This window comes from Sapajus apella, unplaced genomic scaffold (genome assembly GCF_009761245.1).
Source record: "Sapajus apella isolate SASKATOON/1434 unplaced genomic scaffold, GSC_monkey_1.0 scaffold18, whole genome shotgun sequence".
NCBI classification, from domain to species: Eukaryota; Metazoa; Chordata; class Mammalia; order Primates; family Cebidae; genus Sapajus; species Sapajus apella.
In genome coordinates this window covers 6,260,493-6,274,919 of record NW_022436958.1, presented here as the reverse complement: position 1 = coordinate 6,274,919, position 14,427 = coordinate 6,260,493, and the positions used below count along the sequence as shown (strand labels likewise).

Below are 14,427 nucleotides of genomic sequence, written 5' to 3'. Positions count from 1 at the left end.
CAACCTCTGCCTCCCAGATTCAACCAATTCTCATGCCTCAGCTTACCTAGTAGCTGGGATTACAGGTGTGTGCCATCATCCCAAGCTAATTTTTATATTTTTAGTAAAGACCGGATTTCACCAAGTTGGCCAGGCTGATCTCAAACTCTTGGCCTCAAGTGGTCTGTCCGCTTTGCCCTCTTAGAGTGCTGGGATTACAAGTGTGAGCCACTGTGCCTGGTCTTGTCTACCACTTTCAACTTTAGGCTACAGTACAAATAAGAAAAAGCTCAGAAAACTCAGGAAATCTAAGATAGCACACCCTGGCATCAAACTGCCAGGAACAGGTAAATATATGTATCCTTTCATTCCATTTCAGTATTATTCATAGATGTCAAGTTGACATTTAAGAATTCTTGAGAACTCAAAGATTCTATTTCTAACCATATCAACGCTGCCTCTCCTCCCATACAAGGATATTCCATTTTCATTTTCTAATACGTATAGTTAGTTGATTGTTCTTTTTATATGTTAAGAGAAATACCTAGATATAATAGACATAAATTTTAAACTTATATTTTGAAGTAAACTAATTGATACTATGAGTGTAGACAGAATAGAATAGCAGGCAATCAGAACTTTAGAGAAAATAGCAAAAACAGAGAAACCACTAAGTGTTAAAATGACAGTTTTCCTTGGATTTTCAGATGGGCTGGTATGAGGAAAGAAAATATGCATATTTATATTTCACAGATGCATATTTTTATCATTTTATTTTTATTTTAAATAAAATTCAACGCAGTAATATATTAAAAGCTAACCTAGCTACATGAACAAAAATATAAAAAGTATCCTATAGGGGGCACTCAAGGACTATGAACCAGAGTGTCTACTTTTTCTAGTTCTATTTTGTTTGGAGGAAAAGGTGTAGACCCTTGGGCACATTTTCACATTACCTTTTATATAAAGAACAAAAGTGAGTAAAATAAATGAAAATACTCTTTGTCACACTTCCACTATTCCCCAGTGAAAGATAAAGGGATATTAAGAGGTGTGATTAAATGGCATTTGGAGAATTATTATTCTAAAAGCATAAAGGTATGATAGTGTAGACAGCTAAGGTGTTGACCATTTTCAAAATTCTAAACAAGGTTTTTATCTGCATTATAGTTCAATGCCAGGATAATTATCATTCTCTTCTGAAGACTCTTTTGTCTAGCACAGTAAAAAGGCAGAGTCATGTATCTAATTTTTATTTAGGTTTTAAAGAAGAATAATATGAGAATATTTAAATTAGTTTTAGGAAATATAGTAAGGAGGACTTAATCAATCACTTACACAGAGAATTTTTAATGTATGTTTTTTTGGTTTTTTGTTTTTTAAGGTTGGGATGGATGCTAAACTAAGGTGAGGCCAAAACTAAAATCCATTCCAGCAGCCTGTGTACCAGATGTTATTTCGACTGATCTAGGTTTAGATAGCTAAGAGCTTATTTTAACCAAAACCTAAAAGAAAACTTGTCACAGCACCTAAATGAAATCAAAACATGATTTATTTAAAGTGGCAGGGGGAAAAGTTTCATTTAAGCTTTGAAATCATAGTAAAAGATTTGCTTTTTAATTTTAATATGGTCATATTACAGCAGCTTAAAAATGCTCCTCTAAATTCCCTCAGGATAGTCGTAGAAATCCCATTTAGCATGTTAAACACCAATCTCCCACTGAATTTTCCTTTGAAGCACTTCACAGTGTTCTGCACTCAGAGCACTTGTGTTTTATTCTGTTATTTTCATACAAGATAACTTAATTTGCGCTTTTGATTTAAAAACAGGATGTACTAGTATTAACTCCCTTCATTAACTTGTTCACCACTATCACAGTGGTGAATAATGAAATCACTTCCAGAACCATTTGTCGAATGGCTATTTGGGACTTCAGGTAGGTATGATCAAATCCTACAGCCTGTTTACAATATAAAGTAAGACATTAAGTTTTTTTTTTCCATTTTGATTAAAGATACCTAAATATTCGCTTACATAAAATTGGGTTCTATGTCAACAATTCCTAGCAATGATTTCAGAAGAATCTCAGGTTATTATAGATGTACTTTAAAATCATCAAACTGAAAAAAAATAAGATAATTCATAACCAATATTTCTAGGATTTAATAGTTATTATGGCCAAAAAGATAAGATATTTTCAGAACAGTATTGATTAGAAATTGCCTTCTTATTGCTCCATAATTCTATTTATTAGGCCATGTGTTTAATTTTGGCTTGGAAACTGTGACTATTATAAATAAAAAGTGTGGAAGGGGAAGTAGAGGGCAGAAGAAACTGGCCTGAAAGCTACCGAGAGAGCCAGGCCCTTGTCACCATGACATCCCTGAGGCTATAACTTGCTTTCACTTGCAATGCACAGCTTGAAGCATAGATGGTTTTAGAAACTCCTCAGCCAAACTCAGGCCTGGTGACTAGATGTTTTTTTAATGTATTTATTATTTTATGTGATCAACAGAATATGTTACTTTTTCTGAGCTATTTTCCCAGTGGTTATATGTATTTTTGTAGAAATGTCCAAGTTGATTAATCCTTAGTTTTAGATAATATCAACAATCTTTGACCAATGTTATATGGTATCCAAATATTAATTTGTGATTATTTATTTGTAAATACAATAAACTTTTTGATGTTTCAATTTATTTTATAAAATTTTCACGCAAAACTCAGTAAAGAGCATAGAAACTATTTCCTGTCATTTCTATTCACTTTCTTTTAGCAAGAAAAAAATTAAAAAATAGATTAGAATAACTTAAGATTGACATACATCAAAAAGTATAAAATTAACATTTCTTTTAGAAGTGAATGCATTTTATCACAAGGAAAGATATAAACTCTGAATAATAATCACATATATTCTTGGCTGTTCTACGTCCAAGGTATCCATCCTCTTCTACCTCTTCTGTTGTATGCCTGTGAGTAAATTTCTCTCAATGCTTATTTTGTGGTTATGGTTTTAGAGTAGGGTTTGCAGAATGATATAAATGATAGCCTTGGTAAAGTCGGTTTACATTGCAGAATGTAGCAACGAAAAGTCATAAAAACATGTAATCATCTTTTAGCTGTAATTTAACTTTGCTAGGATTCATCCATAAAGTCACAGATTTTTTTACAAATCTTGGTAAATATACTTGGGTCCAAATGTCATCATGTTTTTTCTACAAAGAGAGAGTTGACATAAAACTAAGACATTCTATTTAGGACTAAAAACACCTTTTTGCTTTTGAATTTTTATGATGATTCAAAAGTATAATTTCACAATAGAAAAACACTTTTAGAGATCAAGACACATTTTCTGAGAGAAATTTTTTTTTTACTTAAAAAATTAACAATGATCTAGAGAAGTTAGTTTTGTAAGTTTTTCTTTAAAATAAACGTTAAAAAATCTAAAAGCCGTACTCTAAGTAAATGCCACTTACCACACACTTAGTTGGTACTTACTCTACGACAGGCACTGTGCCCAAATGGAGCTGTTGACAGCCTCCCGAAAGCAATTCCCAGTGTGAATTAAGCAAGGTGCACTTTGAAGAAAGGTACGTTTTTCTCATCTTTCTTTCCTTTTTAAAATTTATTTGCTTCTTTTTACTGTTTGGTTCTGTAATTTATTATACAAGGGCCATTTCTGATAACAGAATAGAAAAAAAATACTCTTCTTTAAAAAAGAACAAACAAAACAAAGTGGAACAATCTCCCCTTCTAAAGTAAGAAACAACAACAATGATAAAAGTCAATTTGACCTAATTAAAATAGCTGCTATGTACTCTTTTACATTTTAACAGCAATTCATTTGATTAAAGCACATATTATGTGTAGTGTACTTAACAGAGTTCTATTGTCTCATCTTCTCAACGCCCTGTCCGTGGCTCATGTGGAACCTCTGGCTTTGTCTTTGTTAGTATCCTGTTTACTTCACGTATAAAGATGTGTTCCACAGCAGAAGGACCAAGGAACAGCCAAGATAGGAGATATTAAATAAGTTCATGGGAAGAAGTAGAAAACCATTAATCAACAGTAGGGCAAACTGCCTTTGAGTGCCTATTATAGGAGAAAGCACATATTAAAAGATCATTTTTTGAGGATTGAAAATTATGAAATGCTAAAGGCAATATACAAAGTAAATATAAGGAAAAATATGAATTGGATATGAAGCAGAAAATTTTTATTTAAAGGGGACAAGATGCTTGAAGGAGTCACAAGTAGGTCTTCATTAATAGTACAATAAAAATAAATAAATGAATGAGTTGAACAACTTTTTCAAATTCTCTTTTTGTCCTGATTTTATGTGACCCCACAACATAATAGAGTCCTTAGACTCTAATGAACATGTAAGCATGTATCACTGTTGACATTTCTGAAAGTTCTGAACATTTCTGAACTTGCTACCAAGTTCTAGATCAAAGTATGTTGTGACAATTGATTAAATGATGTTCAAACCCTAAGCTGTTTAAATATATTTTGTGATTTCGTATTCAGTGTTGAATTCTAGCAGAAGTTGGCTTTTCTCTATGACTAGAAGGTATTTTCCCAAAAAAAAGATGCAGCATTGATTTTACTGGTGATCTCATTAGTGGCCTATGTGTCATGCTTGTGGTTTCTGACAGCATGGTCTTGGAAAGTCAGTTCTTAGCATAAGAATGGTATTAATATTTAATTTAGATTATATGCTATGTTCCTGCAACAGTTATGTTTATTATCCTTGTTGCTAGAAGCATGGTGCTAAATATAGTGTCTGTCACATAATATATAGATACTTAGTAAATTAATAAATTTATATTCTCTGAGCTACCACTCCTAGGAAGGAAAAAAAAAAAAAACAATAACAAAGCTGACTACATAATACAGGAAAAGGTCAAGAAACTTTATTCAAGATTTATTTCTGATATTAATAAAATGTGTGACCTCAGACTAGTCACCTTTTCTTTCTTAAAAATTTTTCATTAGCAAAATATGGTAAATTGGAGTAGATTATTTGAATGTTCCTTCCAGCTCCAAGAATCTGAAAGTCTTTAATTACAGTTAGGGAGCAGCAAGATCATGACCAGAAAGAAAGTCAGAGATCAATATATTGGTAGGTAGAAAAATGCCACAAAGGCACATTCAGACAAAGTGCATCCTTACCATGGACACTGGCAATCAAGCAATCAACCCTCCACCTGATACACTAAGTCCATTCTGCATCTGGAGAAGGAAATGTGGAGCTCATTTTGACCACACATATGTCTTGGTCTATAAACACCAAAGCAACATGCTTTATAATCAGCAACCAACTTAAAACCCAAGGGCTAACTCCATGTGAGAAGAGTGACAAGGATTTGGTGAATTGGTGACATTTTTGTATTACCCACACGAGAGGGCAATATTACCAATTGTACCTTCTGATGACATAGCCAAAAAGCAAAATAGGATTTCTATCTTCAGACTATATTACTATTATGGATGTCAATCCCTTAAAAATGAAAAAAAGATGTAATTTTTAATCTTTCAAGTCACCCCTGGCTTTGTGTAAATCAGTAGGCTCCTTTTATTTTTGCTGTCAAAAGTTTATCAAACAAGAGTCAGAAAAAATCCCAACAATCAAATCAGTATTAAAAGGTTATATTATTTTTCTTCTGAAAATTATAATTGTTATCAGTTATGCTTTTCACCATAATATTTACATCTTAAAACACTTACAGATAGTGACAGTAAAGAGAAGCTGAAAATGTAGAGAGAGAAGACCAATATAATTGTCCTAAAAATATTTTTTTACTTTCTTCCAGATTTAATTAGATAGTTGCATCACTCTTAATTTTCTTTTCAGTTGCGCATGCCTCCTAATAATTGCTTAATAGTGGGAATGAAAGTTACATCAATATCTTATTTATTTCAACCAAATCCTTATATCCTTATTGAGACAATATGCTGAAAAACAGAACATACTTTTGAAGAAAAGCAGTAAAAATTGTGTTGAAATGTTACAGTTTGAGAAATAACTTGCGTCTAATTTTTTTTTTTTTTTCCTTACAGGCTGTTTCCAGAGTAACTCTGTTTCAATTTTAAAGAACTGATAATATTTCCTTTTTCTCCCTCTCCCTCTCTCTCTGCCTCTGCCCCCGTCTCTCTCAATGTATTCCCTTTCTTTTTCATCTTGTGTCTGCTGCTGCCTGGCAACTTTTCTGTCTGGAAAAAGGCAGGGTAAGAAACTTAGCAGCCCTTGCAATGATAGCTGCAGAAATCCCTAGCAACCTAACTTTCAGGCCAACTCTCCTTTACACACATCTCTTCCATGAGATAGACTGTCAGCTCCAGTTTGTTAAGATGCATGTCCTATTCCTAACTTACGATGTTCAGGTGTGTAGCACATAAAATGTTACCATTCATTGCAAGAAATGCAACCACACAAAAATAATTAAGTTAGTGGAAATGAAATCTGATGTTTGATCACATGCATGCAAACTGTGACTCTAATTGGAAAGTATAAGATTACCATTGACTAATAATTAGCATTTGAGTGTTGTTTTAAAACAAAAAGAAAGAATGATTGGTTCTACTTTGTTTAATTTATCTTAATGAGAGATTTCATAACATTATATAGTTTGATGAATTAATTTATTTAACTTGTCAGTGTTAATAACTCTGATTAGAATGAAGAAATCATAATGGACCATAGTAATAAACAAAATTCCAGCACTAACTCAAGCCTTTCTCTCTTCACTAATAGAGCACTTCATTAATTTCTTTTTTCATTCAAGCATATATTATGGGGAAATAAAAATATTTTATAGAAAATTATACTTATGTTTTTCATTTATTTACAATCCATTAAAATTCAATGGTCATTTAAAACCTAGGAGCAAACTATTAATTTTAAAGCTCTAATTTTGTCTACACTTTTATCTGATGCCCATAGAAAACAATCTCCTTTCATAAACTGGTCATTTTCAAAGAATATCAGGAAGAAGAATCACTTTATATGAGAGATTTGATGTGGGACAGATAATTTTATACCATTTCATTCATGTGTTGTGTCCACTAAATCACTGGTATATACCTAAGCATCTATACTTTCATCACATTTTTGAGTGAGTTTTTATGCCATTTAGATCTTTATTAATTGTGGTCTTAAAATAAAGCTTCTTCTTTTTTTTTTTTTTTTAAAGACAGAGTCTCCCTGTATCACCAGGCTGGAGTTCAGTGGCCCGATCTCGTCTCACTGCAACATCTGCCTCCTGGGTTCAAGTGACTCTCCTTCCTCAGCCTCCCAAGTAGCTGGGACTACAGGCACATGTCATGCTAATTTTTTTGTATTTTTAGTAGAAACAGGGTTTCGCTGTGTTAGCCAGGATGATCTCGATCTCCTGACCTCGTGATCCACCTGCCTTCACCTTCCAAAGTGCTGGGATAACAGGTGTGAGCCACTGTGCCTGGCCTAAAACTTGAAATTTTATTTTATAGATAATATCTCATTGAGGTTCATTAAGTGGAAATTAAGTATAACATGTTATCTTTTGTTGATGCTCCAGCCTATACTTTAGTAACAATCTTCCATATTTACTATCACTATTTTATAGTAACTGTTTTGAGTCCTATGTCATTCATGATTACGGACTTAATTGATGATTACTAAAGAATTCTATATTGCTTTATTATACTGGTCACAATGTGCAGACAATGCCTTCTTGATTTTTTTTTTTCCCCATTCAATGAAGTAAAAAAAGTCAACCAGATGATCTGAAGGAGATCATATGGTTTTTACTCTATTTAATTCATTTAACAGGCTATTAGGAGGTTCTATATATTTGGAATATAGTATATTCAGAATACAAAATATTCTGAGCATTTACTACTTTGGTGATCTTTCCTAGCTTTTCCCTTTTCTAAGCTGGCCACGGAATCTAGGGCTGCTGCGCATACTGCAGAAGTGGATGAGTCAGTGATTTTAATCATAGTATTGGGGCACTTTAGTATGTCGTAAGAGTCTTTGGTGGGTCATACTGTTCCAGGCTGCTTTCCTTTAACTGGCAGTTTTTGAAGTGGAGGGCAATTGGTGGTAATCTTTCAGAAGAGGAAGAATCTGGAGGTCCTTAGCATGGTTTGTGAGCAATCCTCATTTTCTTGCCAAGAGTTAAATGGATACAGATCTCCTAATAGCTGACCTTCTAGTTGACTGAATGGGATCATGTAAGAAAGACACCCACTACATTATTCCAGTGATTAAGTATGTCATACAATACACAGGTCTGTGGACCCTGGAGAAAGAAACATTTATTACATGGAACATCATTCAAATCTCTCTCTCTCTCTCTCTCTCTCTCTCTCTCTCTCTCACACACACACACACACACACACACACACACACACACACAGTCTTTACACTCTGCCACTAATTTCAAAGTTTGTGAATTTTCAGTATGAAGTAAAATATGTAAAAAAAAAAACAACCTTTATTCTATATCGTGCACTTCATTATGAAATAATAAAAACATCTAGGAGAAATTTGACATGTAACAAGTTTACAAGAAAAGAAACACTTTTGAATGTAGAAGGAGTCCTATTTTAAACACTAAATGGCTGTTTTTCAAGGGAAAGTAAACTTTATAATTTAAAATATGAAAAAGTGACATAAAATACGTTTATAATCACAAAGTAAGTATAAAAAGGTGTAATTTACAGATTATTGGCAATGTTCTGCAGGATCACCTGTGTGTTCTTTGATCCAGTCTAGTTTTAATGGTTTCAAAGGAGCATTCAAAGATGCTTCTGGATAATTTTACCCTTATAAATACCTAGATCGTAATGCTGGCATTCACCTATAAGTCACAAACAGCAAAGTAAGTAAAGTCTTTAAAGTACCTTCCTTCACTTTTCAATCGTTGTCTTCCTTGGTTCTTTTCCCTTCTCATAGTTTTCCCCTCCACTCAACTCCGGTTTCAAAATATTAAATACAAAACCTTTTCAACTCTTGTTCTTAAACGAGAAATTGCTGATGTTACAAGGAAGGCAGTAAGCCTTCAACTATTAAGATTTCTGAATTTAAATTCCCGTAACCACCTTGGAATGGCAAATTAAAATTTTAGGAACTGGGATGATCATGTTGAAAACTTAAGTGGTCATAAAAACAACTTTACTAATATTATTATTTCAATGATTCACGTTGATGCCTCCGATGGCTCGGGAAAGTTCTTACACCGCCACTGTAGCATATGGAAGAACGAAACAAAACAAAACACAAAACAAAAACATCAAAGCCCTCAAAGCCTATTTAAAACGGCTCGAAATATCCTCTTTAAGGCAGAACCCCACAGCAAAACGCTGCCAATTGCTTGCTTTGTTGTTCCCTGCCTGGGGACCTCAATAGCCTTTTCCATTAACCTTCCCTTCTTACGCAACGGTTAATGACTTTTGGGGTTGTTTTGCTTTTTATTGCTGCTGAATCACTAAATTTTGCCTCTTTGTCCCCAGGTGCTGCTCAGCATAAAAGTTAAAAGTGCCCTGCAGGAAGCACTGGGATTCTGTGTAGAGCGGAGGGAACCATTTCCCTAAGAGAAGCTCCGTTCCTTGGCTTGTCCTTCCTTCCCGGAAAGGAAGCTTCCGAGGAGCGCAGCGATCAGCCCGCTTTGCCTGCAGAGCAGCCCGGTGCCCGGCTGAGGGTTCCCAGCTGGCTGCGAACGGCGGAGCGTTCTGGGCGGCTGGCCGGCTCAGCCCAATGCAGAACCTCCCCCTTCTCCAAAGACCCAAATCCTACAGAACCAGCTTCGAGTTACTTTCCCTTCAAGGAGACTGAAATAATTGTGATTTGTGGCGCTCTCCGTTCGCGGTGGTATTTTCCTGTTGTGTTAAATGCCTCTCACTAAGTAATAGATGTGATTTATGTGGACGACGAAGGGGTGTGTGGTGGATTCGGTGATTAATCAGTGAATTCCCATCCGCTGGCATCTCTCACTGCCCCTCTTGCGTGATGTAAGATCAGACGTACCCTGCATTGAAAAGTCAAGACACACGGGCGGCTCGCTCGCGCTCACACACGCTCTCCCTCCTCTCTCCCGCACGCGCGCATCCCTGCGCCTTCCACATCCTGCTCCAGGCAGGAGAAGGCGGACTGGCTGGACTCATTGAGCTGAAGAATTTCCAGTGACATTTGTAAATGACGCCGCTCGATTCGGGGCTCCAAGCCGCCGCCGCCGCCGCCGCCGCCGCCGGGCCGAGGGTGCTGCGGAGCAGTCTCCAGCGCAGGCTTCCTTACCGGGCGACCACAATGTCCGAGCTCCTCCTCGCCTTACTCACTCTCTCGGGATTACTGCCGATCGCCACGGTGCTGACCATGGGAGCCGACAGAGGTAAGGAGAACACCTCCCCCCCAGCCCTCCCCTGGCTTCCTCGGCTTCCCAGCTGGGCGATGTTTGCAGATAAGTGAGTGTGAAACTTAAGTCCTTGCAGCCCCGTTCCCCAGGACCGGGTGGCCGCCGTGCGCTGGCCCTGTGGGAAGTGAGAGGTGCGGTGCGGGGTTTCTGAACCAAGTGCCAGAGTCCTCCGCACCCCCACAGCTTTTCCCCTGGGCTACTTCCCGGTCCTGATTTAGTCCCCTTCGGGAGCGTTTGGACTTGGCTGTGCGCTTCTGCCGGCGCATCCTAAGCGCTGCAGATGTTGGGATGAAAATTCGCATTTCAGAGAGAGAGAGAGAGAGACTTCCCCCCGCGATGGCGCTCAACTGCGAGCTTTTGCGAGCTCCAGGTTCTCCGCGTTAAGCGTGCCCGCCCTCAACTTAGCTCCTAGGTTAACTTCCTTACCTGCTGCATTCGGGGTCTGTGGAGAGGCGAAAGCGCCGATTTAAGCCCTTTCGTTTCCGTAACTCTTTTCTGGGGTCAAACTGGGGAGAGAGTCCTGTCCTTAGCGGTGAGGCTTTTAGGGCGCTTCCGGGCGCACGCACCTGCTTGAACTTGACTTTTCCATTCTGAGGGTCTGTGACGCGGCACAGGTGCCCTGAGGGGCTAACCCACCCTGGAGTGCCTCGCTCCAGTCTGGCGCTTTGCTTTTGCTTTTTCTCCAAGTAGCTGATGAATGGTACAAGTTTAGAGAGGAATGGTTATGGAGAGCAGAGGACAGAGGAGGTGGGAATTAGAATAAGCCGGGATTCTATAAACTTTTCATCTGGAAAATCTGGAATTCCTGTGCAAGTTTCATAGTGTTTGACAACAGATAACACTGGTGAAAAAAAGGAGAAAAATACTAGATGAATATTTGGGGCACTGGCCCTGGCCTTGGAATGGTTAACTGCTTAAAGTAAAATCAGAAGTATCATAGATCCTTTTTTTTTTTAATGAGAAAATGGGCTTATATTGACTGGTAGCTTTTTAGTTTAAAGAGGAGAGAGAGAGAGAGAGAGAGAGAGAGAGAGAGAGAGAGAGAGAAAGAAAAACCCAGACCCCAATGTCAAGCAAACAGGGAGAATGTTGTGTTGGGAGATATAGTAATTGTACTTTTATGAGGCAGATTATGAATTGACAAAAAATATTTCTTCATTATAAGAAATAACACGGTAATGAATTGTAATGTTTCTATTCAACCTGCTGTTGGCAACCAGATTCTAGCCTTTATTGCATACCCACACATGTCATTTCCTCTATCAGCCGTCAGACTAATCTGAGTTTCTTTAGGAAATCTGACATTTACTGGTGATAATCTTTTAAATACATCATTGCCACCTAACCAGAGCTTCTGAACGTGCTCAACTTGCCTTGAAGTTGATGTGGAATAGTTGGAAACTATACTGATGAAATGGAGGCACATAGCTCTCCTTGAAATGATGATGTCTTTGATCTGGAACAATCAGCTCTCAACCTTTCTTAGGAAAAATGTTTGAAGTTGGACCAGAGCAGATGAACAGAATGGCGCTTTTCAGCCCAGTGTGCTAGCAAGATATAATGGTACTGGCAGACTACTGCTATTGGGCTCTTTCTGATTGAGTCTCCATTCTCCAGAAATTTGACTTCACCTAGAGCTGAGTTCTCAATGTTTTTATATATGTTTATGGGGATAGAACCTATTGCTACCATGATTTGAATAAATATCTGAAGATAATCTTATATATAACATAAAAGATACATACCCCTCAACTTTCTTCTGAGATAGGATATTAAATAACTAAGAGGATTATATTTGGTGCCAATTTAGTTTCATGAGGGAGAGGAACATCTAAGATAAAAGCAGAGCATATGGTAAATGATTGCTAGTTTTTTTTCTAAAAAATGAAATAGTGTCATGTTGTATCACCATGTCCACATGAATTACTGTATCAGATAGCACAAGTAAAAAATAATTGTAGACCAGCACTTTGCCATCATTATATATTTAACATAACTTTCAAAACTGTTAGGAAAGAGCTAAAACCCTTGCAGTTATCAAAAGTGAAAAGGATGGGCCACATTGGGAAAAGGGAATTAAAAAAAAAAGAGAGAAATCTTAGTGAAAGTTAAGAAAGAAAGTATTACTGCATTATGACAAACTTCCTTCACTGATATACTGAAACAGAAGATATGGGAATATAAACTCAAGAAAGAGGTTAATGAGATGTAACTTTCTGCACAGGCTTATGTCAATCATCCTTGAACAGCAGAACAGGCATGTGAATTACACAGGTGCCTTTTGCAGTGCAAGAGGTAACTGCTTGACAAAAAATGAGAATTACTTTTAGGTTCTACATGTACTCATTGGGTAACATGTAGTTTCTCAGACTGTATGGACTGTATCAGAAATGTTTGCGTTACTTTCTAGCTGTGTTGTTCCCTTTATACGTTCGTGAGTATAAGCTCAAACATTATATTAAATAGAAAAAGACTTGAAACCAACTTGTATGTTTGTGTTCAAATCGTATACGTGAACTCGTCTTTTATTTCCTTATTGTTTATTTTCTTAGTTTATATTGATTTCATACAGAGCTAAACTAATGTATATTTCAGTTCTTATTAAATTCCATCACATCATAAAAAGGAAAGATCTTTGTAATTTTTAACAGCCAAAGTGGAAGATAAATAAGATTCACTTACAATCAACTAATTTGTCATATCATATCAAAGTAGTGCTTGATAAGGATTAAAACTTAAAGGGAAGTGTATCTTCAAGTGTCAAATTTTCTGAAAAGGAAACTGCAATTTACATCTCTTTATATGCCACAAATAACATAAAGTTTTGTTTTGAAGAAGTTGCTAATCTTTGAGTTTGTTTTCTTTTTCTCTCTTCTCAAGCTCAAATTTAAACTGAGTAAGAGGGAAAAGAGACAATGGAAAAGTAAAGAAAAATTTAAATGCACTAAAACAATAAGAAACAATTTGAATTGTAGAAAACAGAATTCGGAAAAAAAATAAGTTCAAAGAAATCTGAAGATAAATTTAGGAAAAGGATGGATGGATGGATGGATGGATGGATGGATGGATGGATGGATTCTGCCATACATCAGAATCTGAATCGGTATTTCATGATGAGAATAAGTATCTTTAAACAAAATGATTTCTTAAAATATTTTTCTCTCATGTTATTATAAATATAGGAAAATATTTACAGTATAAAAATAATTCAAGGAAAAGTGTCACCAGTGTGAATCTGATTATAATTAGACCTCTAAGAATGGAGAGAGACATGAGAATATTGCAGATAACTTAAATGTTAACTATGCTAGAATTACAAATAGAGAAGTAATTTTTTTAAAAAATGTAAGTGAACATAAATTTTCCTAGAAAGGATGGTAGATGAGATATATGGTTAATTGTTAATGTATTCTTCAGAATTAGATGATACTTTCTAAATGCTACTTGTCATTCAGGGTGGAGATATGCTGAGATATTTAGTTTGCAAATCTATTGGATCCAGGACGTTAGTTTCTTGCCAGTTACCTTGTCAATTTCTTCTCTCAGCCTATGGTATACCATAAAAATCAGCTCCATTTAAAGTCACCTGAACTGAATAGGACTTAGTCTTTTATAAGGATTATAATGTTGAGGGATCTTTATATTTTCTCTTCATTCTATATATTAATATGATCCAGTTTTTTTATGTTTCTGCCATTAATTTTTATATCTTAATATGAAATGTACAACTCCCCCACCTTTTCCTTCAACATTTTCCTGGTTATAGGAATTCTGTGTGGTAAAAAGTACCAATCAAACATACTGATAGATTTCTCTATCTTCTGTGGCTGTCTGTCAAAACAATTCTTGTACAAAGGAAACACTTGTCTTCATTCTAGATAGATGCATTCAGAGAAAGTAGAATTAATCCTAAAAGTTAAACAAGTCTGTGCCAACATGATATCATTCATCAAACTAAGTTAGTAGTAAGTGGAACCCGCTTCTACAATTACCCTACCCCTTTCTCTCTCTCTCTCTCTCTCTCTCTCTCTCTCTCTCTCTCTCTCTCTC

At 36.1% G+C, this 14,427-nt stretch overlaps 1 protein-coding gene and 1 long non-coding RNA gene across 3 annotated transcripts in view; one reads left to right on the top strand and one right to left on the bottom strand.

Annotated features, from left to right (window-relative positions):
- Window positions 1-1,107: 1,107 nt before the first annotated feature.
- Window positions 1,108-14,427, bottom strand: part of LOC116556877 — a 24,891-nt gene continuing 11,571 nt past the window's right edge. The window contains exons 2-3 of the long non-coding RNA XR_004271212.1: window positions 12,529-12,535; window positions 1,108-1,121 (exon numbers count right to left, since the gene is read on the bottom strand). This is a non-coding gene — a long non-coding RNA (uncharacterized LOC116556877). The remainder of the gene's footprint in view (window positions 1,122-12,528; window positions 12,536-14,427) is intronic.
- LRP1B (LDL receptor related protein 1B) overlaps window positions 9,305-14,427 on the top strand; it is a 1,894,725-nt gene continuing 1,889,602 nt past the window's right edge. The window contains exon 1 of one of the 2 annotated variants that reach the window (XM_032286208.1): window positions 9,305-10,353. In XM_032286208.1, coding sequence (XP_032142099.1) covers window positions 10,161-10,353 — 193 coding nt within the window. In that variant the 5' untranslated portion in view covers window positions 9,305-10,160. The remainder of the gene's footprint in view (window positions 10,354-14,427) is intronic. The other variant, XM_032286207.1, reaches the window with a different exon arrangement.